Source organism: Haliotis cracherodii, unplaced genomic scaffold (assembly GCF_022045235.1).
Source record: "Haliotis cracherodii isolate W230 unplaced genomic scaffold, xgHalCrac1.p SCAF_3, whole genome shotgun sequence".
NCBI lineage: Eukaryota > Metazoa > Mollusca > Gastropoda > Lepetellida > Haliotidae > Haliotis > Haliotis cracherodii.
Genome location: NW_027266286.1, coordinates 37927926 through 37955615, shown reverse-complemented (window position 1 = coordinate 37955615; position 27690 = coordinate 37927926). Strand labels below are relative to the sequence as shown.

At 40.2% G+C, this 27690-nt stretch overlaps 1 protein-coding gene across 2 annotated transcripts in view; it reads left to right on the top strand.

Moving 5' to 3' along the window:
* LOC139473774 (E3 ubiquitin-protein ligase SHPRH-like) overlaps positions 1-27690 on the top strand; it is a 361380-nt gene that overhangs the window by 289262 nt on the left and 44428 nt on the right. For both annotated transcript variants that reach the window (XM_071256526.1, XM_071256527.1), the window contains exon 30: positions 2566-2652. In XM_071256526.1, the coding sequence (XP_071112627.1) occupies positions 2566-2652 (87 nt within the window). The remainder of the gene's footprint in view (positions 1-2565; positions 2653-27690) is intronic.

The following is a 27690-nucleotide window of genomic DNA, read 5'->3' as shown; positions in this document are numbered from 1 at the left end:
GTGCATAGTTGCACATTTGGCAAGAGTGACTGAGAAGCAAAATAGATTGGTTGCCCAGTTTGGAGCAAGGTCGCTCCTAGTCAAGCTTTACTATCATCAGCTTCAACTGTGACTTCATGTACATCGCAAATTGTGATGTACATCATCTGTAAATCCTTTTTGTATCACAGCCATTTGAAAGTCGTTAACCACGACTTACAAAGGGATCTACCAGACTTGGGGTGCTTAGCAGATGCGCCTGACTGATCTGAATGAGACTGGCCGTTTCTTGTTGGAGGTGATGTATCGCAACATTGTGAATTGTGATATTGCTGACTACATGGTTCAAGGTATTTATTGCCAAATCTTGACAAGCTTCACTCAATTGACACAGAATTAACTCATTGTAATTAATCCTTGAGCTACGACTCCAATCACCCTTGCAATTAGTGTACACACTAACTAACAACAAAAACACATGTCAGTCTGGTTGCAGCTCTTTATTTTGTATCCTTTGTAATGATATATGGTCTCAGGTTGTAATGTCCGGCTAATACTTTTGTCGAAAATGTCTTTTGGCAAATTTTAAAATGTTCGGTTGGCTTTTTTCAAATCGGACATTTTGCAGTCACAGCGGACAAGTCCGGCACACAGACCGGTTTCCGGATCCCAGATCACAATTCTTCAGCACTTGTGTGCTGGTCACTATTGATTTATATACTGTCAGTATACTGTCTCTGGTATCCATGTGAAACTGTGGCATGGTATCTTAGTGGGCTAGCACCATAAAACAGGCTTTAGTGCAGACTAGAACGAGCAGCCACACACGTGAATGCATGTCAATAAAAAATGAAATAATCTTTAACACATCATTAAATGTAGAGGATCAATTACTTCAGACAAATGTGGCAGGAATTTGGATGGTACACTCCTTCATTAAAGTATGGAAACAGTGTTGCATCAGGTCCAAGAACATTCAGTGCAGGAATGACAAGTGGCTGAAGAATCTCATCTCTGAGCCGCACTATTGTGAGATTTCCATGGACGTGATGAAGAGGGATTTTGTGTTAAAGGCTCAAGCCACCCCAGACCATTACAGATACACCATGAAAGCTTTCACCACATCTAAAGACGGAAATCTAACCATCACTGAACTGCAGGCAGAATCAAGACACATCAGTAAACAGCCGATGTGACCATTTGGTGCTTATTCCAATGAATATGAGCTGGGCCAGAATAGGTGGTGTTACAGCTGGACATCTTGAATGGATCCTGGCAACATGGAGACAGTTTCTTATGGTCTGTGAACTGACATTCACTTGAGTGCCTGTCTGTACCTGCAGCAGTGTTTGGGAGAATCTTTGTTGCAATTGCCATGGTCATGATTATGATAGGGGTGGAGCTACATGTTAGGTTCAAAGTGAAGGGCATTTGAAAAATATACATTTGCCATTTTCACCAATGTGCCTCTTTATGCAGATATTTTTAAAGTCTTATCAACATGGTGGTTATATCATTTGAATACTTTGTATCTGACAAGATAAAAGTGCCTAGTAGCTCAAGGTGACCTACTTTTGATGAGAGCATCTGTTATACCTTTGAATTCCACTTTGGAATGTCATATCTGGTTTTTATCTTCTTGGTAATGTACCTCAAATACTTTTCACACATACTGAAGGTCATACACAATACACAAATATGTTATGTTATCAAAACTCAAGAAGTGTTTATGGACCGTCTGTTGGGTTGGAGGAGAGGGACAGCAGTCATTTTAATTCCAGTCATCACCAGTTTGCATGTAGGAGTGAGTGACATAAGTAAATCTATGTCTTTCACAAGGCATGTTATGTCAGTAAACCTTATAAGAGGGTATCATCAAACTTGAAGGGGTGTCATAAATTCTGGAAGTGGCATCACACACTAGTGGATGTGACTGATGTCTGATTGACTGGAAGTGATGTCATTTAATGTTGGATGCAGCATAACATCTTCCGTTCTGTAACACAGATATCTAGCTACTACAAACAAGAAAATACATGGATTTAATCCCTTGGCAAAAGTGTTATTCTATAGTTATTCTATATGTTTGAAGCATTGGTTTGCTTCATTCTGTGTTAACTGCCTTGAGGTTAAAGGAACATAATATATTTCTTACCCCTCCTGTCTGTGGGACTCCGGCTACATAAGTAAAGAGTTTTTACTAAAGTAATAGTTCAACAATCTAGTTTAGTGTTGAAAACACATTATGTTCGGGTATCACTATCAATGTGGTGTTGAAAAGTTGTCTTGGTCGTGGAGGATTATTGCTTGAAAACTTACTTCTGAATTGTATTTTCATTACTTTGTGCCTCAGTGAGTTATTTCTCTGATCACCAATGTTTCAGCTATAGTATGTCTGCTTGTACTTAGTGTGGTTTAGTCTGATGTATGTAAATTAGAGCACAGCAGCACTGTATCATAATATTCAGTTTATCACTGAAAGTAACAAGTTAAGCCCCTCATTGCACCCACAGTACCAATTTCTCACTATGGGTTTAATCTTGAAGAAATGGCTGAAAGTACTATCTCAAATCTTCTTCATTTCAGTGGCATGATGTGCTGGATGTAATAGCCAAGGGTTTACAGCAAAACAACTTAGCTTTCAGATCCCTTCACATCGCTGGAAAGTTTCAGGTAGGGCTGTCCACAACACTTCATTACCTTAACATAACTTCAAGAACTGAAATGAGGACTTAAGTCATTTGGGAAAGATGTTTAAGCTCACATGAATGAATGTCAAGTGAGCTAATGCTATGGCCTGCTCACTGGACAAACAAGAAAACTTGATGCAAGGCATGCACATGATGCCAAAATCAGTGTTGTATTTTGAAAAGATCATCTTCATGTTCCAAATGCAGAAATATAGCTAAAATACGCTGGGTGAAAAAGTGTTGCAATAAAGTGTCATGTCATGCGTCATATGACCATGCAAGTTGGGTAATTATCACCTTGGTGTCTGTTAATAGTATACATGATGTGTACAACACATTTCGAGTTAAATTAAACAATAAAAACACATGAGGTGACAGTGCATGTATTTCTAATTCACTTCACAATAAGCCCCCTACAGTGCAAGGCAGCACTATGTAGCAGAGTTGAATGTCTATGTTTTCCTCCACTAATGATGACATCTCATTTGTTCTAGAGGTTTAAATTCTATTTTCATTTCAACTGTGTATCTTAGAATCAGTGGAGATTGGACACTTAAAATGCATGTCACACGAGTACATACAACTTTGCAAAACTGGATAGATCGTTAATACAAATATCACATTCAAAACCTCAAAAGGTTTATTTGCAATTTAGTCCTATCAATTTCAAAAGCTGAAACCAAAATACAATGGAGACGGGGGCTTTTTATTCAGAGGCTCTGTATAAATGAATGAAGGATAAATTGGTGATTTCTGAGGAAGAAGTGAACGCTCACTTGTTTGAACACAGATTGGTTAGTTTCTTCAGTTTATTTGTCCAAATCACAATATCCTGTTGCAGTCGTGAAGCAGCTCTACAAATATCATGGGCATTAAATATGAACATGAGTTTTGTGATAATGCTGAAATCTTTAAAATTGAAGTAACTGTTAGAAACTGGTAGTTATTCATTAAATTAGGAGATAAACATACTGTGTTATCAATGTAGAGTTAGGTTAACAGTAGATTTAAATTGAATTTGGAACTGAACGCAGTTGAACATTTGCAAACGTTAAATTTAGGGTTGTTAAATCTACAGGAAACCTAGCTCTACATTGAAAACACAGTATGTTTATCTCCATTCTACTATGACTAAATTAAACGTGAACTCTTTGGTGTTAGTAAATATATTGAATGAAGTGGCTTGGGTTGAGTCCAATTTTTTGAGTGGGTTGTCGATCTGAATTACGGAATCACCGACAACAGCCTTTAAACAAAATATGGCGCTGTATATATGCTCTGAGTTTGTTTACACTGTAATATATGTACTTCGATCGGACATATGACAGGCATTGAAAGCATATAAGCACGGCAACATCAGCTAACATGAGTGGGGCATCCTGAAAGAAAACTATGCAAGCTTTGCAAAGCTTTCGTTCTACACCGTACGTCATGATTATGACGTCATATCGCCCATTGTGATGCAAAGGAATGACATCACAGTCATATATAGAAAGGCGCCAAACTCCAAGCTCTCTGTTGTCCCCAAAACTTAAAATACATTCTCTTTGTAGATTTCTATTGTGTTTTCTGCACAAAATGTATTGCCACACATCCTATGAATATCGTAGTAACCACAACTTTGCATTTTGTCTCCTGTAATTTTATATATAATTATTTAAATATGTCTACTGACAATGACTAAAAAAAGTACTATTCTAATAATATTGGCTTCCGCAGTGATGCGGATGTCAAACCAGCTGTTTCAATCAGAGGGGGTTTATTGTGATTTAATAGTGTTTGATTGACCAATCAGAATCAAGTAATTTCTAAATTCATGGTATGATTAGGAGATAAACATACTGTGTTTACAATGTAGAGCTAGGTTACCTGTAGATTTAACCCTGCTGAATTGAATTTGGAACCGAAGACTCAGAATCAAGTAAATTCCAAATTCAGGGTAGAATATATGTTAATGCATAAAGTATTAAAATAAAATAGTATTTCAATGTTCTAAATATTAAAGCATATAAACATTATCACATGAACCAAAACATTCAATAGTTATCTATATTGAAACAATGTTTAATGTAAATGCCCTAATTACCTCGGGCTAATCACCTAATACAATAGATGTCACCCACCACCTGGCTTGTGTCTTAGGGTACATACAAATGTAAATTAAAGTACCAAATGTCAATCTGTACTTTTGTGACACAGAAAAACCTTTTACAGTATTGAAAATAGCCCTCTAATGCTTGTGTTTGGTCTCAATGTCCTTTATTCCCGCCATTGCCTTTCTCATTTACATTACCAGAAGGACTTCCGCTTCCGCTCATAAAAACCGGACCATCAACATGATCAACCGGACCAAGCCGGGATATTCACAAAATCATATAGTTAACAATCTCATTTCTATTTCTTTTTAAGAAAAGATAATGTGAAAGAAACAGAAAAGGTGTCCTGCTCACAAAATCTGAACCAGAAGTGAACAATGTGGAAATTATAACATAAGATGCATCAGTTTTTAAACCTAAGTAAGGATAAGCTATATGGATGAACAACTTTTTTATTACAATTAGGGAAGACATTCCGGTGTAGGTTCTAACACAGTTTACAAGCTAGTGATGTACAGATCAATCAATCAATAGTTGGGAGATTTTACGAGCGCTTCAACCTCTGGCTATTTCGCACTCGGGGCTGATGGGTCTTATAAAATCATAAATAGTGGGAATGATAATAAACGTCTAGCCCAAAAAACTGTAAATGAAGGGGAATAAGGTAGTGAGGAGAAGGGTTGGGGTTGTAGAGGCAGTAAGAGGCCGTGTAAGAGATAGATAAAGTCCTACGTTAGCCAGGGTCTAGGGAAGTATAAAATAAATAGGATAGGTAGAGAGAGAAAGAATATCAGTTAAGCTGATGTATAAATAATAATAATATAAATAAATAAATAATGATTGGGGAAAGGAAAGGGTTAATGGATATGAATAGGTAACCTAAGCTAATAAACAGGGGACTAGCGCAAGGGTAGGGTGGGTAAGGGCTATGTGTTGGCGTGTGTGGCAGTGAGCGTGTTGTCCTTGACATTGGGTGGATGGCTGGTTGAACAGCTATGTTGTTGCTATGTTAGGATATGGGAGAGTTTGGGGCGCGGACGTCGGAGGAGACAATCCGCGCTAGGAGTGGGGAGCGCGGACGTCACTGAAGACAATCCGCGCTGAGATTTTGAGTTGCAGACGTCACTGAAGACAGTCCGCGCTGGGAATTTCGATCCCGATCCGAATCTAAAGTATTGCTGTATAGAGAGAAAATTGCTTGGTGAGTTTGTTTGGGAAGGTCTAAATTTTTGCTAGTAAGTTTGTGTCCTTAAGGAAGGTGGCTATTTGTAGGTAGGTAGCTGGTGGGTTGTTTGGTTTGAATAGCATGGTGACATTGTTTTTGTAGTTAGGCGGGAGAGAGTTATATAGTGTTTGCTGTTGTTGTTTATATTTACTACATGTGGTGAATATGTGGTTTATGTCTTCTGTGGTATTACAGTGTATGCAGTATGGATTTGGATGTCTGTTTTGTTTATAGAGTGTTTCGTTTAAGTTTGTTTGATTGCTTTGTATTCTGTTTATAATTTTATCTGCTAATATGGAGTTTGTGTAGTTCTTGCATTTAGTGATTGGGTTAGTAAATAGTGTTTTAATCCATTGTGATTTACATTTTTGGATGTTATTAATAAAGCTTTGTTGTCTTATATTGTGTTTTATTAATGTTTTTGTTTTGGCTTTGCTTGTTTGGAATTGTAATGTGGGTAATTGGTCAATTGTTGCTGTTTTTGCTGATTGGTCTGCTATTTCGTTGCCTGGTATGCCTGTATGGCTGGGTATCCATACTAGTGTTATTGTTTTATTTGCCATTTTGAGTTTTGAGTGGGTGTTTACTCTTTGTTTGCTTAGGTCGGGTCTGGATTTAGAATATTTATCTGCAATTTGTTTTATTGAGTTTAGTGAGTCAGAAATGATGATGATTTTGTTTTGGTTTGATGTTTCAGCTTAGTGGTAAGCTTGAAGAATGGCTAGTAGCTCTGCTGTGTTTGTATGTGCATAATTTGTATATTGGTATTTTTTTGTGCTTGGTATAGGTTGTGTTGTATGGACACCCAGCCCTGTTTTTTTGTTATTTCTGTTATATGATGCACCTGTGTAGATGTGTGTATGTTCCGGCCAGTTTTGTTGATGTAGTTTAGTGATATGGTACCTTTTTCTAGGTTTGTGAGTTTGTTATGTTTGTTGAGTGTTTTGGTTAGAGATGTGTCTGTTTTTTTTTGGGGGGGAGGTCGAGAATGTAGGAGTTGTTTTGGGGCGAGTGAGTTATATGTTCTAGATTGTAGGTTTTAATGAGATTGTGAAGGTGTATAATGAAGGGGGCTAGGTTTTTGTTGTTTTTGAACTTTTTGATGGTAGCTGGTCTTGAGTTTTTGTATTTTTGGAGTATTTCTCTGTAAATGGGTTTTTGTTGTGCCCCAGCCCATTAGCTAAGAATAGATTGATGACGTTTAAGTTGGATTGATGTAATGCCTGTGAGGATTTGTAGTGTGTTTAGGGAGGTGCCATTTCTGGTCCCCAGGGCTATCTTGAGGGCTTTATATTGTACTGAATTAAGCTTTTTTTCTAGGTTATCTGTTAGGGAGTGGAAGACCGGAGCGGCATAATCTATTTTAGCTTGGATAAGTGTTTTGTATATGTTTATGAGTGTTTGTTTGTCAGCTCCCCAATGAGAGCCGCTTATGGCTCTCATTAGATTGACAGGAGTTGACCACGTTATTGATGTTGAGAGCCCATGTTAGGTGTTGGTCAAATGTGACTCCTAGGAATTTTGCATCTTTTTGAAATTTAATAGTTTCTTTGTTAAGGGTGAGTTTGGGTGTTAAATTTAGCATGAATGTTTTTTTGAAAACAATGCCGATGGTTTTTTTGTATTAATTTTGAACCCCCATTGGGAAGCCCAGTATTCTAGTTCTGAGAGGATTGGTTTAATTCTTTTTTCGATTTGTTTTATGGATGTTGATGACGTCCAGAATGAAATATCATCAGCGAATTTTGCTGTAGTTATGTTTTTGGGAAGAGTTGGGAAAATGTCATCAATCATTAAGTTAAATAGTGTGGGGGACAGGATGCTTCCCTGGGGGGTACCGTTTTCTAGGATGTGGGGATCTGATAGTGTGTTGTTTGACTTTACTGTTATGTTTCTGTTATTTAAGAAAGAGTGAATGAAATTTAAAATTCTTCCATCAATGGCTTTATCTAGTAATTTTTGAATTAGGCCTTGTTGCCAAACCGTATCAAATGCTTTAGAAAAGTCAATAAAAATGGCCACAGTGTATTGTTTTTGTGCTTGGGCTGTCTTAACACCATGTTCTAAATTTAAAATATGGTCTAATGTCTGTCTGTTTGCTGTGAAGCCGCTCTGGTCCTCTTTAATGAGGCTATTGTTTTGGATTTTATGCTTTAGTCTATTATTAATTATTGATTCCATAATTTTACATAGATGTGACGTGAGTGAAATGGGGCGATAGGAATCTGGGTCATTTGGGGATTTCCCTGGTTTCAGAATTGGCACCACTAATGCATTTTTCAATGTTTTGGGGAGGTAGCCAGAGGTCCAAACTTGATTATATAATTGTAGTATTAATTTTTGAATTTTGATGGGGACATGATTAAGGATTTTATAGCTAATGTTGTCTAATCCAGTGGCTGGGGCTGTGTTTTTGTTTTTAAGTGCAGTTTGTAGTTCGTGAATGTTAATGAGTTTATTGATTGGTAGATGTGTGTGGGGGGTTCTATTTTGGAATGCGGGTTGAGTGTTTATGGTATCATGTATGTGTTTGGAGTGGTTGGTGGAGCTGCTAACAGCCGAAAGGTGGGTTTTTTCCACAGTATTTTTTAATATTGTTTGCCCATCCTCAAGGTTGATGTAAACGTTTGCCAGTGATTTCTTTTGGTTGCCTTAATTAATTCTTTAGTGAGATTTCTTTGTTTATGGGCCAAATGAAGTTTAGCTTTATCATGTTTTGCCTTGTTTAGTGCTTTTTTCCTAAGTTTTCTAGATTCTATGATTTCAGGGCTCCACCATGGTACTGTGTTGTGTGTATGGTTTGTTTTGGTGGTGGGTATGCATTTCACGGCTATGTTGTAGAGTGTGTTGCTAAGGTTTGTATTGAAAATGTTGATGTCAGCATTGTGTATGTTATGGGTGTCTATTTTGTTGCATAATGTGGTGAATTCCTGCCAGTCAGCTTTAGTGAAATTGAATTTAGTTTGTTTAGTGTGGTCTAAAGTGGGGTTGGGGTCAGAAGGGGGCTGGATTGGAAGGATATTAAGGGAGATTTTTATAGGGAAATGGTCACTACCCCAGGTATCACTGTGAGTGTCCCAGGTGAGCTTATGGAAGAGATGGGGGGTGGAGATGGATAGATCAACTGCTGTAGGAGATTGGAGGTGGCTGGAGGGAAATCTAGTAGCTCTATTGTCGTTAAGGCATATGAGATTTGTGATGTCTAACCATTCTATTATGAATTTTCCAAATTTATCAAGATAATTTTTAGTGCCCCACAGTGGGTGGTGTGCATTGAAGTCACCTAAAATAAGGGTGTTTGGGCCTATGAATTTTGACAGTATTTCTAAATCTTCAAGGTTAAACGGCTTGGTCTTTGTGTGGTAGCAGTTAATTACAGTGATTTTAGTGTCGTTAATAGTGATAATAGCCGCCAGGACTTCTAGATTAGGGGTGTGAATGGGTAGTTCTTCATAATGAATGGTGTTTTTGATGAAAAGGCCTAGTCCTCCATGGGCTGGGGCCAGGTTTATTTGGGGGTCTGGCTCTATCCTGCCGAAGGAATGTGTAGCCCGGCAATTTGAAGGCTTTTTTAGGAGATAGTTTTGTTTCTTGGACAGTTATTACGTAAGGGGCAATTTTGTTTAGGGCGATGAGGGCCTTAAGTTCATGCCCATTAGTGGTGAGACCATTACAATTCCACTGTAAAAACACCATGTTCTGAGTTAGAAGTTAAGTGGGGATGTTTAAGCCAAATGAATGGTGTTTTGGGGCTGATTTGCAAGAGGGGTTTTGGGACTGGTTTGGGTTATTATTTTAGAGCTTTTATGGCAGTTTGGAAATGTTGATAAGGTTTTTGATAGAGGCTAGACACCAGGGCCAGGTTGTGGAGTGTTTTGGGGGTGGGACTTTTAATGAGGAGGGCTGCCGACAGGAACTCGATGATTTTGTTTGTATTTGAGTGTAATTTTTGAGGGGTGATTGGTTTGGGGGTTGTTGATCTTAATGATTGGATTTTCTGGTCAAGGAGTGTTTTTTTCGATAGGTGTGCTTTGGCTTTGTGTATTCGGGGTTTGGTTTGCAATTGTGTGGCTAGGATTGGTATAGCTGATCTAAAGAATGTTTGAAGAGGGGCTTGGCTTGGTTGAGTGATGGGGAGGGAGGGGGGGGGGGGGGTGGAGGGGACAGTTGTGGGTGGGGGTACTGCTGGTGGGGGACAGAGTTGTGTTGGGATAGCTAGTTGGGATGTGACAGTGTTTATTGAAGGGGTGGGGGGGATGGTGTTTGTTTGGAGGGGGTGGGTCTGGGAGGTTGGAACTGGGGTGGAGAAGAGTTGTTTACGTTTGGATTGGGTGGGCCTGGGTTGGGTGGGGGGGATGGGGGCAGGTAGTGATGATGAAGATGATGTATCTGATATGTCTTCGTATTCTGGTAGGCTATTGTATGTTTGGATAAGTCTGGCCGCTTTGGGAAGGTGTTCTTGTTTAATATGTTTGTTTAGCCGAAGGATGTGTTTTTGTTTTAGTGGGCAAGTGTTTTGCGTGGCTGTGTGTCCTTCGGCATCGCATTGAATACAGTAGGCTGCCCATGTGCACTCTGTGGTTTCATGTCTGAGGGATCCACATTTCTGGCACATGGGCGGTTGATGGCAGGTGGCTGTAATGTGGTTGTATGAATGACATATATTGCATTGAGGGGTTTTTTTCCTTATTGGGTTGATTTTGTATTTGAGTGCTCCAAAGACTATGTGTGTAGGGAGTGTGGTGCTTTTAAAGGTGAGGAAAATTGTTTGTGTTGTTGTTCTGCCTGGTATGGGTGTTCTATTGTTTATGCTCTTGTAGTCTGTTATTTCAGGTTCTGTATGGAGTTGGTTTTCTGTGTGTATGTATTCCAGTATGTCTTCCCGTGTATCCCTGTCATCTATGTATATAACCCCTTGTATTGATGTAAGCCATTTTGGTTTTTGCCATGTAATGTTGAGACCGTCTATCATTGTTTGTCTGCGAGCTTGATTTAGGGTGTCTTGTGATGGGAAGGTAACCTTGAACCCCCTACCGCATCTGTTTATGTATTTGTAAGTTATTTGGGATTTTTGCAGTCAGAGGGCAAACTTGTTGTTAGAGAAGGTGTCATTTAGTGGTGTTGTTGTGGTTGAGAACGCTAGTAGTATAAGTTTGGTTTGGTTAGGTGCTGTGGTCTGGGCTGTTGTTGAGGTGGGTGGGGGTGTCTGTTTGGCACATGATTTTTTGGTTGTTAGCGATGAGTCTGTAGGGGAGTGATGTGGGCGCCTAGTGGGTTTTGGGGATGGGGGTTTGGGAGCTGATTTGGTTTTGTTTGTTGATGGTTGGGGTGGGTGGGTGGGTGGGGGTTGGGGGTTGATTGCTTGGGGAGGCGATGCTACTATGGGGTTGGTCAAAGGAGAATTCTTGAAAGTCGAGCCCAAAGTCGAAGGGGACAGGGTTTTGGTTGTGGGTGGGCTTGAGTCCTGGGAAATGAGTGTCTGAGTGGATGGGTGTTGTGAAGATGGAGTCTGTGTGAGGGGACGCAGGTGTGGGAGTAGTTGATGTCATGTTTGCTTGATGGAGACAATGAATTGATGATATAACACTGGGTGTTGAATCCAGAACAATAGATAAGATACAGAATAATTGATAAATTGAGCTTTATATCAATATGAAATATCAATTAGATATAGTAGGGTATAAAAATAAGGATTTAGAATAAATCTGAAGTGAAATAGAGGGGAGAAGGAGATAGAAAAGGGCACTTAACGCTCGTGAGATGAGATCTGATTGTCCGTGGGTGTGAACCTTGGGGGTGAGGCGATAGGCAAGATGGCCAACGGCAGCCGGCTTGGCTTGGTAATTGTCCGATCCCACTGATAAGGGTTGTTCGATATCCCGATGGAGGAGGAAGTGGTAGATATGTGCTCTGAGAGCTCTGGGGACTATCTATATGTCATATAGTGATCCGCTGTAAGATTTTGACGTTTACTCCTACATTGAGAATGAATGAACACTGAACGTGTAACCTGAACCAACGAACAACTTTGAATGAACCTGATGTACAGAGAGAGAGAGATATTTGGAGATTTTACGAGCGCTTCAGCCTCTGGCTATTTCGCACTCGGGGCAGACGGTTCTTATAAAATATAAAATAATGGGAATAAGTATAAACGTCTAGCCCAAAAAACTGTAAGTGAAGGGGGATAAAGTAATGAGAAGAGAGGTTGAGGTTTTAGTGGCCATAGAGAGCCGAGGAGGGATAAAAAGTTCTACATTAGCCAGGTTTATTTGGGGTATAATAACTAGGATAGGTAGAGTGACAGAAGTAATCAGTTAAGCTGATGTATAGCTACTAATAATAAGAATAAAATAACTTATAAGGGGGAAAAGGTAATGGATATGTGTAAGTAATGTATGGTGGGTGGGTGGTGGGGGCAAGGCTGTGTGTCAGCGTGATTGGTAGTGGGCTTGTTGTTGTCGGCTATGGGTGGATGGCTGGTTAAACGGCTATAAAGATACTATGAATGGATATGTGGGTTTGTGGCGCGGACGTCGGAGTAGACAATCCGCGCTATGGGTTGAGTGCGCGGACGTCATTGTAGACAATCCGCTATAGAATTTTGAGGCGCGGACGTCGTAGAAGACAGTCCGCGCTGAGAATTTCGATCCCGATCCGAATCTAGAGTTTTGCTGTTAATGTTAGAGTTACTTGCTGAGTTTGTTTGGGAGGGTCTAAATTTTTTCTATTAAGTTGGCTATTTGTAGGTAAGTGGCTGGTGGATTGTCGGGTTTGAATAGCATTGTAATATTGTTGTTGTATTTGGGTGGGAGAGAGTTGTATAGTGTTAGCTGTTGTTGTTTATATTTGCTGCAGGTGGTGAATATGTGTTTTATGTCTTCTATTGTATTGCAGTGAATGCAGTTTGGGCTTGTATGTCTGTTTTGCTTGTATAGTGTTGCGTTTAAGTTGGTTTGGTTGCTTTGTATTCTGTTTATGACTTTGTCTGCTAAGATGGAGTTTGTGTAGTTTTTCTTTTTTGTTGTTGGTTTGGTGAATAGTGTTTTGATCCATTGGGACTTACATTTTTGGATGTTATTGTTAAAGTTTTGTTGTATTATATTGTGTTTTATTAGTGTTTTTGTTTCTGTTTTGCTTGTGTGAAATTGTAAAGTGGGTATTTGGTCAGTTGTAGCTATTTTTGCTGTTTGGTCTGCAATTTGGTTTCCTGGTATGCCTGTATGGCTGGGTATCCATACTAATATTATTGTTTTGTTGGCTGTTTTGAGTTTTGTGTGGGTATTTATTATTTGTTTGATTAAATCGGGTCTACATTTGGAAGATTTGTCAGCTATTTGTTTTATTGAGTTTAATGAGTCAGAAATGATGATGTTTTTGTTATGGTTTGATGTTTCTGCTTGTTTGTAGGCTTGAAGAATGGCTAATAACTCTGCTGTGTTTGTATGTGTATAGTTTGCATATTGGTATTTCTTTGTGCTTTGTGTGGGCTGTGTTGTATGGATACCCAGCCCTGTTATTTGGTTTTTATTGTTGTATGATGCATCTGTATAGATGTGTGTATGTTCCGGCCAGTTGTCTTGGATATAATTAAGTGATATTGTTCCCTTTTCTATGTTTGTGAGTTTGTTATGCTTGTTGAATATTTTGGCTAGAGATGTATCTGTTTCGGGGGGGGGGGGGGGGGGATCGAGGTCAAGAATGTATGAGTTGTCTGGGGATGAGTGAGTTATATGTTCTAGATTGTGTGTTTTAATGAGATTTTGTAGGTGTGTTATGAAGGGTGCTATGTTTGTCTTGTTTTTGAACTTTTTTAGGGTAGCTGGTCTTGAGTTTTTGTATTTATGGAGTATTTCGTTGTAAATGAGGTTTTGTTGTGCCCCAGCCCAGTAACTAAGTATAGATTGATGTCGTTTAAGTTGTATTGATGTAATGCCTGTCATGATTTAGAGTGTATTAATGGGGGTGCCATTTCTAGTCCCCAGGGCTATCTTGAGGGCCTTACATTGTTATAAATTGAGCTTTTTTTCCAGTTTATCTGTTAAAGAGTGGAGAACCGGAGCGGCATAATCTATTTTTGCTTGAATGAGAGTTTTGTATATGTTTAATAGTGTTTGTTTGTCAGCTCCCCAGTGAGAGCCGCTGATGGCTCTCATTAGATTAATATCTTTTTGGCAGGAGTTGACCACGTTATTGATGTGGGGAGCCCATGTAAGATGTTGGTCAAATGTGACTCCTAGGAATTTTGCTTCTTTTTGGAATTTAATATTTTCTTTAAGAAGTGTAAGTTTGGGTGTTAAATTTGGCATAAAGGGTTTTTTGAAGACAATGCCGATGGTTTTTTTTGTGTTAATTTTGAACCCCCATTGGGAAGCCCAGTTTTCTAGTTTCGAAAGAGTTGGTTTGATTCTATTTTCAATTTGTTTTATGGATGTTGATGACGACCAAAATGATATATCATCAGCGAATTTTGCTGTGGTGGTATTTTTTGGGGTAGATGGGAATATGTCGTCAATCATTAGATTAAATAGGGTGGGGGACAGGATACTTCCCTGGGGGGTGCCGTTTTCAAGAGTATGAGGGTCTGATAGGGTGTTGCTTGATTTTACTGTTATGTTTCTGTTATTTAAGAAAGAATGAATGAAATTTAGAATTCTCCCATCAATTGCTTTATCTATTAGTTTTTGAATTAGGCCTTGTTGCCAAACCATATCAAATGCTTTAGAAAAATCTATAAAAATGGCCACAGTGTATTGTTTTTGTGCTTGAGCTGTCCTGACATCATGTTCCAAATTTAAAATATGATCTAGGGTCTGTCTGTTTGCTGTAAAGCCACTCTGGTCCTCTTTTATAAGGCTATTGTTTTGTATTTTATGCTTTAGTCTGTTGTTTATTACTGTTTCCATTATTTTACATAGATGAGATGTGAGAGAGATAGGGCGATAGGAGTCAGGGTCATTTGGGGATGTCCCTGGTTTTAGAATTGGCACCACTAGAGCATTTTTCCATGTTTTGGGGAGGTGGCCAAAAGTCCAAATTTGATTGTATAGTTGAAGTATTAAGTTTTAAATTTTGATGGGGACATGATTGAGAATTTTGTAACTTATGTTGTCTAATCCAGTGGCTGGGGCTGTGTTTTTGCTTTTTAAAGCGTTTTGTAGTTCGTGGATGTTGATGAGTTTATTTATGGCAAGGCAAGAGTGGTGATCTGTTTTGAAATGCAGGTCGAGTGTTTATAGTGTCTTGTATGTGTTTGGAGTGGTTGGCGGACCTGCTTACGGCCGAAAGATGGGCAGCCATGGCATTAGCCTTCTCTTTATCTGTTTTAAGTAGGGGAAAGTTGGGCGAGTTGAAAGATTTGGCAATGCCTTTTATTGCTTTAAGTTTATTCCATAGAATTTTTGAATTTTGTTTGCCCATCCTAAAGGTTGATGTAAAAGTTTGCCAATGGTTTCTTTTTGTTGCCATGATTAGTTCTTTGGTAAGATTTCTTTGTTTATGGGCCAAATGGAGTTTAGTTGTATCATGTTTAGCCTTATTGAGAGCTTTTTTTCCTAAGTTTTCTAGATTGAATAATTTCAGGGCTCCACCATGGTACTGTATTATGTGAAGGTTTTATTTTAGTGGTAGGAATGCATTTAATGGATATGTTGTATATTGTATTACTAAGGTTTGTGTTGAAGGTATCGATGTCAGTACTATGTATGCTGTGTGTGTCTATTTGGTTGCATAGTGTGGCGAACTCCTGCCAGTCAGCTTTAGTAAAGTTGAATTTAGTTTGTTTAGGGGAGTCAGAAGTGGGATTGGGGTCAGATAGGGGCTTGTCGGGGAGGATATTTATAGAAATTTTTATGGGGAAATGATCACTACCCCAGGTGTCATTGTGGGGGTCCCATGTGAGTTTTTGGAAGAGTTGGGGGGTGGTAATGGATAGGTCCACAGCAGTGGGAGATTGTAGATGGCTGGTAGGGAATCTTGTGGCTCTATTGTCGTTTAAGCATATGAGATTTTTGGTGTCTAACCATTCTATTATGTATTTTTCAAATCTATCCTGATAATTTTTAGTGGCCCACAGTGGGTGGTGTGCATTAAAGTCTCCTAGAATGAGGGTACTTGGGCCTATGAATTTGGAAAGAGTTTCTAAATCTTCAGGGTTAAACGGTTTGGTTTTGGTGTGGTAGCAGTTAATTACAGTTATTTTAGTGTCATTGATGGTGATGTTAGCCGCCAGGACTTCTAGATTAGGAGTGAAGATGGATAATTCTTTGTACTGGATAGTGTTTTTGATAAACAGGCCTAGTCCTCCATGGGGGGGGGGGGGGGGGGGGGGGCCTGGTTTATTGGGTGGTCTGGCTCTATCTTGTCGAATGAAAGTGTAGCCTGGCAATTTGAAGGCTTTTTTGGAAGATAGTTTTGTTTCTTGTACTGCTATTACATATGGGGCAATTTTGTTTAGGGCGATGAGGGCCTTAAGTTCATGCCCATTAGTATTGAGACCATTACAGTTCCACTGCAAAAACACCATGTTCTGTTTTGTAGATTTGTGGGGATGTTAAGGCCAAATGCATGGTGCTATGGGGCTGATTTGGAAGAAGGGTTTGGGATTAATTTAGCTTATTATTTGAGAGCTTTTATGGCAGTTTGGAAGTGGTGATATGGTTTTTGATATAGGTTAGACACCAAGGCTATGTTGTGGATTTTTTGGGGGGTGGGATTTTTGATAAGGAGAACTGCTGACAGGAATTCTATGATCTTGTTTGTGTTGGAGTGTAGTTTTTGTGGGGTGATTGGTTTGGGTGTAGTTGACCTGAGTGATTGTATTTTCTGGGCGAGTAGTGGTTTTCTAGATAAATGTGCTTTGGCTTTGTGTGTTTTGGATTGGATTTGTAGTTGGGTGGCTAGGATTGGTATGGCAGATCTGAAGAGTGTGTGAATGGGGGTTTGGATGGGTTGGGGGGGAGGTAGGATGGACGGGGGGAGGGGGTATGGTTGGGTTGGGATATGGGTTGGGGGGAGGTAGGATGGACGGGTGGGGGGTAGGTGTAGGTAGCAAGGGGTTGGTGGCCTTGGGGAGGGTGTTGTGTGTTGTGCGTGGGGGTACTGTTGGAGGGGGGCATGCTTGAGTTGAGTTGTCTGTGTGGGGTGGGACAGTGTTTACTACGTGGGTGGGTGGGATGGTGTTTATTGGGTGGAGGAGGGTCTGGTGGGTTGGGACAGGAGTGGAGAAGAGTTGTTTGCGTTTGGACTGGGTGGGTCGGGTCTGGGTAGGGGGGATAGGGGCAGGTAGTGATGTGGAGGATGATGTGTCTGATAGATCTTCATAATCTGGATGGCTATTGTATGGTTGTAGTATTCTGGCCGGCTTGGGTAAGTGTTCCTGTTTGATGTGTTTGTTGAGCCGGAGGATGTGTTGTTGTTTGAGTGGGCAAGTATTTTGTGTGGCTGTATGACCTTCGGCTTCACACTGTATACAGTAGGCCGCCCATGTGCACTCTGGGGTTTCATGTCTGAGGGACCCACATTTCTGGCACATGGGCGGTTGTCGGCAAGTAGCTGTAGTATGGTTGTAAGAGTGGCATATGTTGCATTGTGGTGGGTTTTTTCTTATTGGATTAATTTTGTATCTGAGTGCTCCGAAAATTATGTGTGTGGGTAGTGTGGTGCTCTTGAAAGTAAGGAAAATAGTTTGTGTTGTGGTTCTGCCTGGTATGGGTGTAATCTGTGATTTGGGGTTGTGTGTGGAGTTGGTTTGCTGTTTGGATGTACTCTAGTATGTCTTCTTGTGTGTCCCTATGGTCTATGTATATAACCCCTTGTATAGATGTGAGCCATTTTGGTGTTTGCCATGTTATGTTAAGACCATCTATCATTGTTTGTCTGCGTGCTTGGTTGAGTGTGTCTTGTGAAGGAAAGGTGATCTTAAACCCCCTGCCACATCTGTTATGATATATGTACTTTTTGCAGGCAGAGGGCGAATTTATTGTTTGAGAAGGTGTCGTTGAGTGGTGTGGTGTTGGTTGAGAATGCCAGCAGTATAAGTTTGTTTTGGTTTGTTGCTGGAGTCTGTTCAGATGTTGAGGTGGATGGGGGTGTTTGCTTGGCACATGTTTTCTTAGTCGTGAGCGAGGATTCTGCTGGGGATTGGTGTGGTCACTTTGTGGGTTTTGGGGATGGGGGTTTGGGGGCTGTTTTGTTTTTGGTTTGTTGTGTTTGGGGTGGGTGAGGGGGAATTTGGGGTTGGATGCTGGGGGATGTGATGCTGCTGTGGGGTTGGTTGAAAGAGAATTCTTGAAAGTCTATTCCGAAATCAAAGGGGACAGGGTTTTGGTTGTGGGTGGGTGTGAGTCCCGGGAAATGGGTGTCTGAGTGTATAGGTGTTGTAAATATGGAGTGTGGGGGGATGTAGGTGAGGGGTAGTTGATGACATGATTGATATAGGCAAGGTGATAGCAATATAACACAAGGTTTTAATAATGTCAGTTCTAAATATAGTGAATATAAAATATGGCCTACAGAAGTTAATGAATTGGTATTTAAGCTAATAAGTACTATCAATTGGGTGTATTAGAACGTATAAATAGATACAATAATTACCAAGTAAATTTAGAAAGAATAGAGGGGAGAGGGAGATAGAAAAGGCACTTATCGAGCTATGTTTGTCCTTGGGGGTGGCCCTGGGGGGTCAGTCGCTGGACAAGATGGCTGCCGGCCGCCGGCTTGGGAAGTGTTTACAGTCCAATCCCACTTGGGGTGTCAGTTCGGTGTCCCAGTTGAGGAGGAGGAAGTAGAACTATGTTGTTCTAGGGCAGTGATCTGCGTGATATAATATTGATATAATATTGTCCACTTTGAACCTTGATGTTTACTCCGTCATGGCTAAATCGAGAATGGTGGTGGTGTGAATGTACAGAGAATGGTTGACAAGTATATATACGGGAGGCAGTGTTTATACAGTGGAGTAGATTTAAGGTTTAGTAACGGCAGACCTGTCAACCCCTCATCATGACAATGTGGGAGATTTGCTGGCTCCACATCACAGAACTCCTGAAAGGACTTGTAGAGCTCTGTCCTCTTTGCACTACAAACAATAAAACACACTGCAATAATATTCATCCAATATATGATGACAATGTGTTAATGTCTTATTGATTTAATACACATCAATGATTTATGAAAGTTGACGTTTAACAAGAATAGGGTTTAATAAGCAAGTATAGTACCTTAGGTGAAAATGAAAGTGAATCTCAATAAGCATGTGGTCCAGAGAGAGTGGTAGCTTCTTGAGACCAGACTTGATTACAAGGTTTGCCAGGTGGCAAATACAGCCAAGGTCGAAAACTGCCGGCTGCCTCTCCCTAATCCTTGACAGAACAGAGTTGTGTCATCCAATCATCACACTTGCATTGTCTGAACAGTAGGCTATCAGGTTCTTCCAATCAAGACCACGGTCTCTGTAAGTAGATTAGCATGATTAGGGTGGCAATTAGTAGCAGGTGTCATTCAATTGGGATTAACTCACAATCAAAGCAAAGTCCAAACTAATTTCAAAACAAACATTTGGCCATGATCAGTTTCTCCTCATTGTTTGTTATTTATAGAACACAAAAGCAGTTTACAATAACAACTTAATTATGTCAACACACAACGTTTACAAATGTTATAGAAATTTTATTAAGAAAACAAAAATATATTTTAAAACAACAATTTAGAATCACATATCATTGAAACGTATCAATATTAGTGTGAAAACAGTATTATCCTTTTTAATTACTTGCAGGTGTTTTAACATATTCATGGTTTTAAAAATAAATTAATGATGAATAATATAATTTGGTGATAAATCTTTTTAAAAAAATTTAAATACTTACACGAAACACTTGTCAATGGCCTCGAAAAGATTCGCTGCTGATGACAGATTACACACAGGCATATCCTGGAACTTCGTGACGATTTCTTCCCGATTGTCATCCACACACTTGACAAGAATTGCCAAGTTCTTATTGTCGCCGCGATCATTAGATTCATCCACAAGCAAACTGAACGATCCTTGGCACATATCCGTAACTTCAGTGTCAAAGGTGGGGGCAAGGGCATTCTTTACGATCATGGTCGTTTTTGTCTTTCCTCACTTGAATTGTTTCGCAATATCGCTGTCTGGACACATCTTCGGTACCATCTTGGTAAAGTGGTCGGCGAAACTAAATGACAAGTTGTGTTCTGTGACCATCATAGCAAACAAGGTTTCTGATTCAACCACTTTGGATGCGGCTGGGTTTTCCACACGTGTGAAGGACGTTATCGCTTGAAAGGATGAAATCTCCTTCGCAACCTGACAATGCTTTTCACTCTTAATATGTCGCTTCACGTCATAATATCCTCCAGAATAAATGTTGATGTAAACTTTGCAAAGCGTACACAGGACTTCTGACTCACGTTTCCCTCGAGCAAGGAACGGATGGTCTTTCTTCCAACTTTCTTGAAACTTGCAGGCGTATTTCTTCTTTTTCAAAGTCGATCCAGGTGTTGTATCCGCGGGGCGTTTGGTTGCCATAATTAAGACAATACGAATTTCTAAACGAAACGCCATTATAAAGCACACGTGTGTTTGTTTGGCAATAAACACTGAAAAGCTTTCGGTAATCATCGGGTGTTACGAAAAGCTCCGAGTGTTACACGGAGAAAGGCGATTGCATTCAAATTTAATCGGAAAACTTACTCGTAGATTTCCATAATCGTAGTTTTTTGTTTTTACTCGCGGGACAATGGAGGTACATTCTAAATTATTGAAAAATGCTGTTTTGCGGGAGAAATCGTCTCTAATGCAGGAGACTGGGAGATTTCATCAATTTGCGGGAGTCTCCAGCAAAATGCGGGAGGGTTGACAGGTCTGGTTACGCTTACTTACTTACTTACTTATATTGGAGATTTAACGTGCGCTTTCCGACTGCAAGCGTATGTCGCACACGGGCCCGGCCAGGCCATTTAATGTGTTTCCAAAAAGGGGAAAAGTGAGTTTGTGCAACCCAGGAGGGGGCTTTAGGGGTTACTTATATAGTAATTTTGAAATTTTGAGATTTGGAAAGAATGCCAAGAGTGGGTGGGGGACGAACTAAGGGAGCTGTGTGTGTTGGGTGGTTATCAAATAAGGTAGTTTTGGTTTTAATATTTTATTTGGGGTTTAAATGCGACTAATTAGTCCTGTTTTTATTAGGTATATGCCTAAGGCTTTGAATTTTTCTAATTTATTTTGTGGATTTAGGATTGATTCTAGTGTAAGTCCGGTTTTAAGATTTAGGGTGGTCTGTAGTGTTGTTCGGTGTGTTTGGTAGTGTGTGCAGTGAATGAGTACGTGTTCTGGTGTTTCTTGTTGTTTGCAATGTGGGCAGTTTCCTGTTGTGTGTAGTTTAGCTATTTTACGGTGATTATTTAGTTTGGTGTGGCCTGTTTGTAGTTTGGTAATTATTCTGTCGATTTTTTTGGATGGGTGTAGTATTTTGGGTTTATTTAGGGGTTTTTTGAGTACTTTCCTGATTTGGCTATTTGAGTTTTGGTATATATTTTGCCATTTTTTGTTAATTTTTTGTTTAGTGACACTTTTGATTTCTGATTTTGAGCTGGGTAAGTTTAAGCTTATTTCTGGGAGTTTAAGGGATAATTTTGCTGCTTTATCTGCCTTTTCATTTCCAAAGATTCCTACGTGGGCGGGGATCCAAATGAACTCTATTTGTTTACCTACCTTACTTAAGTTGTTTGAGCTATTGAGTATTTGATTTATTAGTTTGGGGCGGTTTTTAGTGTTTTTATTTTTGAGGGCTTGTAGTCCACTGAGAGAGTCGGTTAGGATGAGGATTTTTTGGTGTTTTTTAGATTGCTGATTGTGTAGTGCTGAGGCCATGCCCATTAGTTCGGCCGTGAATATGGTTACCCTGGAGTGGAGAAGCCTCTTATGTACACGAAAGTGTAAACATCTTGACTGGTGAAGTCAGTAATATAAACCAAAGGGTGAGGCCAGTTATATAAACAAAAGGACTATGACTGATTGGTGTCTTTGATGTAATAGCCTTGGGTACAGTGGATTGATGGTTGGAGTCTTTTGATGCTCATGGCTTCTTGTAGTTTTCTGATTTTGAAGTCTTTGAGGTTGATGGTGAGGGCTTTTACTTTGTCCCACTGAATGCTGTGGCTTGGGTTGTCACAGATATGGTCTGATAGAGCTGACTTAGAGTCATCATTAAAGGCTGAACTTTGATGTTCTATAATTCGGGTTTTGAGGGGCCAATATAATCGCCAATATAAGCCTGTCCACAATTGCACAGAATCTCCTCAGGTCTCTAACTGAGGAACACAGCAAACGAATCTGTCAGGCAATGAAAACACCAGCTCATGGTAAACAAAAGGCTCAGAACACAAACAAAGTTGTAGAGTTCATTGCCACAGCATTGATTCAAATTACAAGCAGAAAAATGAGTGTCAAAGCCTAAGCCACCTGCATTCTCAAACTGGCTTCCAAAATAATGAAATATAAAGGAACAAAGAAACAGTTCCTAAATAGGGTATGCCCTAAAACTCAATAAGCGCTCATCTATAAACAATCATGGACTTGCTTTTACTACAGTGGAACGAAAATGGCATTAAGAGCCATGGCAATGAACTGACTGCACTCGTCATAAAACAGGTGATGAAGCCGCATGTCATTCTAATACAGGAGACTAAACTCTGTGAAAAAGCCAAATTCACACTACCTGGGTACACCCAATATAGAAAAGACAGAAAAAGACTTATGCCTGGCAACAAGGGAGGAGGACTAATCACCCTTGTCCACGACAGCTGTGCCTCCAAAAATATCGAATCAAACGTAGGAAACCTTGAAACCCAAGTAATCTCCCTAAAACTGGCAAATGGCAACGAATTACCCATAGCTAACATATATCACAGGGTCACCCATGAAACAAACATGGAAGAGCTAACAAGACTAGCTCAAATAGTAGGCAAAAATGGGATAATCCTTGGTGACTTTAATGCCCACAGCCCTCTTTGGGAAGACAGGAATGATTCATGCAAATATGGCAAAATGGTAGAGAAATTGGTTGAGGACGACAATCTCATGACTCTAAACAACGGCAGTCACACACGTTATGACCAAGTCCACAACACGTGGAGTTCTATTAATGTCACAATTGCCGCCAAAAACCTCGCCTCACATTGCCAATGGCAAGTCCATGACGACACTTGTGGAAGCGATCACCTTCCTATACTCACCTACATAGGTAGCCCACCACAATTAGAGGAACAGCCCAATCCTCAGCCCACATGGGACTATACAAAGGCTGATTGGCCTAAATTCAGGAAGGAATGTATATCATTCAAGTCCTCGGAAATTGCCTCGATGATCCTGATCTTTTTTGCCAAAATCTCACCTCAGCAGTTATTGCCACAGCTGAAAAATCATTCAAAAAAAAGACCACAAAACTGGCAAAACGCCGGTGCCATGGTGGAACAGGGAAATAGCAAAAGCTAGGAGTGTGAGAAAGAAAGCTCTAAATAGGTCAAAAAGGGATAAATCAGCCTTCGCCCAAGTCCGAGCAGCCAGGACAAAAGTAAGACAACTCAAAGATGATTCTAAAAAAGAGTCATGGCAGACCTTATGCAAATCCCTTAATGAGAAAACAAATGCTAAAACAGTCTGGAGCAAAATACACGCAATCAGAAGACGAAGACGAAGCCCTACTAAACTCTTATCGACCGATCTCACTCACCTCAAACATGTGCAAAGCCATGGAAGCCATGGTTACAAAAAGGCTCATGCATCATCTTGAAACTGGCTACCACATAAAACCTGACCAAAGTGGCTTCAGGAAGGGACACTCGTGTCTAGATCATATTCTAAGACTGGAAAGTGAAATAAAAAAAGCTCAATTAAACAGACAATACCTAGCCGCAGTATTTCTGGACTTCAGCAAAGCCTTCGACATGGTATGGCATGACGGACTCCTCACAAAACTAGCACAAAATGGAGTAGAAGGGAACATGTCAAACTTCATAGACAGCTTCCTGCAAGACAGGTCGCTATCAGTTAAAATAGGGAACAATCGATCTGATCCTATGGCACTGGACAATGGCACGCCACAAGGCAGCATTATAAGCCCAACCCTGTTTAATATCATGATCAATGATCTTTTTGACCATGTCAACTCTCCTACCCAAACTTCTAAGTTCGCTGATGACGGAGCAATATGGGTAAAGCACAGAGATATTTCACAAATCAGAAAAAAACTCAAGTCAGCCCTGGACGGAGTAGATCAATTGTGCAATAAATGGCGATTCACCCTTTCAAGTGAAAAAACTGTTGGAGTTCTATTCAAACGCCGGGGGAAAGATGCTATGATACCCCATGTCTCCATAAAAGGCAAACCTATCAAATTCGAAAAATCTGCAATATTTCTTTGGGTGATCCTTGATCAACACCTCACTTGGTGCAAGCATATAGAATATGTGGAAAACAGATGTCAAAAAGACCTGAACGTATTACGGGCAATTTCAGGCACATCTTGGGGCACATCAAGGGACATGCACTCAGCTGGACCTCTACAAATCTTTTATCAGATCAAAAATTGACTATGGTTGTGAGGCCTTTCATTCAGCATCAAATACTGTCTTGAGGCGCCTAGACAGAATACAATACAAAGCCCTAATGCTGGCCACAGGCGCAGCAACAGGCACCTCACATGAAGCACTACAGGTAGAAACGGGAGAACTCCCATTGAAACTAAGAAGAGAGCAGGCAATATTATCGTTCTGGGGACGAACATCAAACCCTTTGGTTAAAAAGATATGGCAAGACAAAAACGCTCGAGATGGAGCCCTAGCTCGAAAAAATCCCTCACTAAAGCCATCTGGGATATTAGTACGTGAACTCATTCAAAGTCACAATTGCGATGACATCCAGCCTCCAGAAAGTCACTACAAAGGGTTACACCCTCCCTGGAAAACTCCCAAAGTTGACACTGCTTTAACATCAGAAGTCACTAAAAGAGAAAACCCAACCCTACAACAATCAGTGGCTATCACTAAAATTCAAACTACCTGGGACAGCTGGGCCCATATATACACTGATGGATCAAAGAATCCTATCAACAACAGTGCTGGTTACGGGATCCATATCCACAGCTCCAAACCCCAAGCACATTCAGTCGCTTGCCTGATGGTCAGTCAGTGTTCACGGCTGAATTGGAGGCAATTCATCATGCACTCAAACTCATACCGGAACTTCCGGAAGCAAAGGCAGTCGTCCTATCAGACTCGCTAAGTGCACTTCAGGCCATCAGTGGCAGAAACTCAAACTCCAGGCCAAACACAGTCAACAATATTCTATTCGAATATACAAAACTATCGGACCAAGGGCAACAGGTAGAGCTGTGTTGGATCCCCTCTCACATAGATATTCATGGAAATGAAAAAGCAGACTCACTGGCGAAGCTAGCTTTAGACAAAGTGGATATACAGCCTATTCCCTTTAGTAAACTAGAGATAAAAAGCAAAATCAAAGCCTCCATAGCAGAAAGATGGCAAGCTCAATGGGACGCAAGTAAGATCGCAGACCAAGGTCCAACAAAAGCCAAACTCATACTCAAATGAAAGGAAAATTGAAATTGCTCTCTCACGCCTCAGACTCGGTCACAAAAAGCACTATGACAAGGTTTGTTCATCTTGCAATCAGGCTGAAACCATTGATCACGTGACCTTGACCATGTTTGAATCATCAAATGGTTTGCTCGTACCAGTACTGTCAAAAGTAAGGCACCGCTTGTGGCAAATCAAGATATTTTACTGTCCACTTTTTCCTGTTTTGGCACAGGTCCAGTTTGGCTTTGTTAAGGGTGTTAACTCTATTGTCCCCTTGGCAACTGGAGCCCACATTCCTTGCCACTACCACAATATCATCAACTATAGGTCGAGAACACTGCCTACCTATTCTCCATTTTATCTATTATCAGTTCCAGTTAAAGGAATTACTGTTTGTGCGGTTATGCACAACAATAGTAGCCAAGTTACAGGTGTTTATAATCCGTGTATTTTGAGACCCAGAAACACTGAACACAGCTGAGAGGTCATGGGGTCATTAAGTAGTCCAACAAGAAAGAATTCCCTCTTTAAAAGGGTGTAGCTCTGTTGTCCCTCGCTCTACAGTTATTGTTCTGGGTTCACCAGGACCTGGGCTATCAGTCGCCCATGACACATGACTTTTCACATAAGACCAAGAACAGAACTTCTTCAGCAACCAAAGCAACATATGACAGAGGTTCTTCAAGTCCTTTACTTGATAAGTTTCCAATGCCTCATTTTCCTCAGGAAGTCCTGCCAAAAGTTTGAAGACAACTTTGGGCCTGAAGTAGGACTCAATTTGGCGACCATAGAGGACATTTCTCAGCATGTTTTCTCAGAACTTTGCAGTACAGTGCATGGACACAAAGTATAGAACAAGGCAAAACCTTCAATCCAATATAACGATCAAACCAAGCCCTTAAGCGACTTTGGACATTGAGGCAAAATTGTTGGGCATCTGATTCCATAGCTGCACAAAATTTAGAAGTCATTGGACCATAAGTTTCTGAGATATTTGCTGCTGAAATTGACATTTTGAATTTGTTTTGAGTTGTCTGTCCTCAGTCCTTGAGCCTAGAGGCTTGGGATTTTTGTGGTATCTACTTCAGGACCTTGGGTACCTTGGTAAAAAATTTTAAAGAGCTTTTTGCCAGTTACATTTATTCTCTGTATTCTAGGCATTATGTAATACCCAGAGGTTAAATTTCCTGTGTGTAAATGTAGATAATATGGGTTGGAAATAGCAATAAGCTGTGCTCATCTTTAAGGGTGATTCAGGTATCGATTATGATACTGCGGTTCTGTTCTCAAGACCTTCCAAATGGCATGCTAGTTTGGTTTTTTTAATTAGTCAGCAAAGAGCCAGAGTCACAAGAGGCTAATTACAATTTTATTTACAAGAACAATGAACAATAACTTCAAATATAGTTGATGGTGCCACAGAGAGTTGGTACAACCCTGTGGGCCGTGGAGGAGAGGTCTGCTTGGTTTGCGTGTCAAACCCCTACTACCTAACATCTTATTTCTGTATGTATTTAACACAAATTTGAACAATAAAAGGAATATATTAGGTTGTTGATTCACAATGGGGAGTGCCCTACGGTTAATGAATGTCTAGACAGAGGGAAATACTTAATCCTGTTGGACTGGCACTAATCTTGTTGACATATTTACAGGGTGCTTGTATAGAGATTATGGTATTACAATAGATGAGCATGTCTGGAGGCTAAACCTTATTGAGTCTAAATGGAAGTATTTGCTGAAAGCTATTGTACTATAGGTGATGACAGATTGACTCTCTTTAAAACAATGTCAAAGCGACTGATTTTGGACAACCATTGTCTGCAGAACATTTGATTCCAAAGGCTAGTTACCCAGTAGCCATGGCATGTATATGTCTCCATAACTTAGTTGGCATTATTTATAAGACACTAACCTCCCGTTGTTAATCCTCATCAACATTTCATTGTACATTGACTGTCAGCCAACCTGGGCTACCATATCACTTCCCGTTAATTACTGCTATTTATAGTATGACATTTATTGCCGTATTTGTTCATTCCCTGAGCTGTGTCGGTTCATCATGCCCATATGTCCA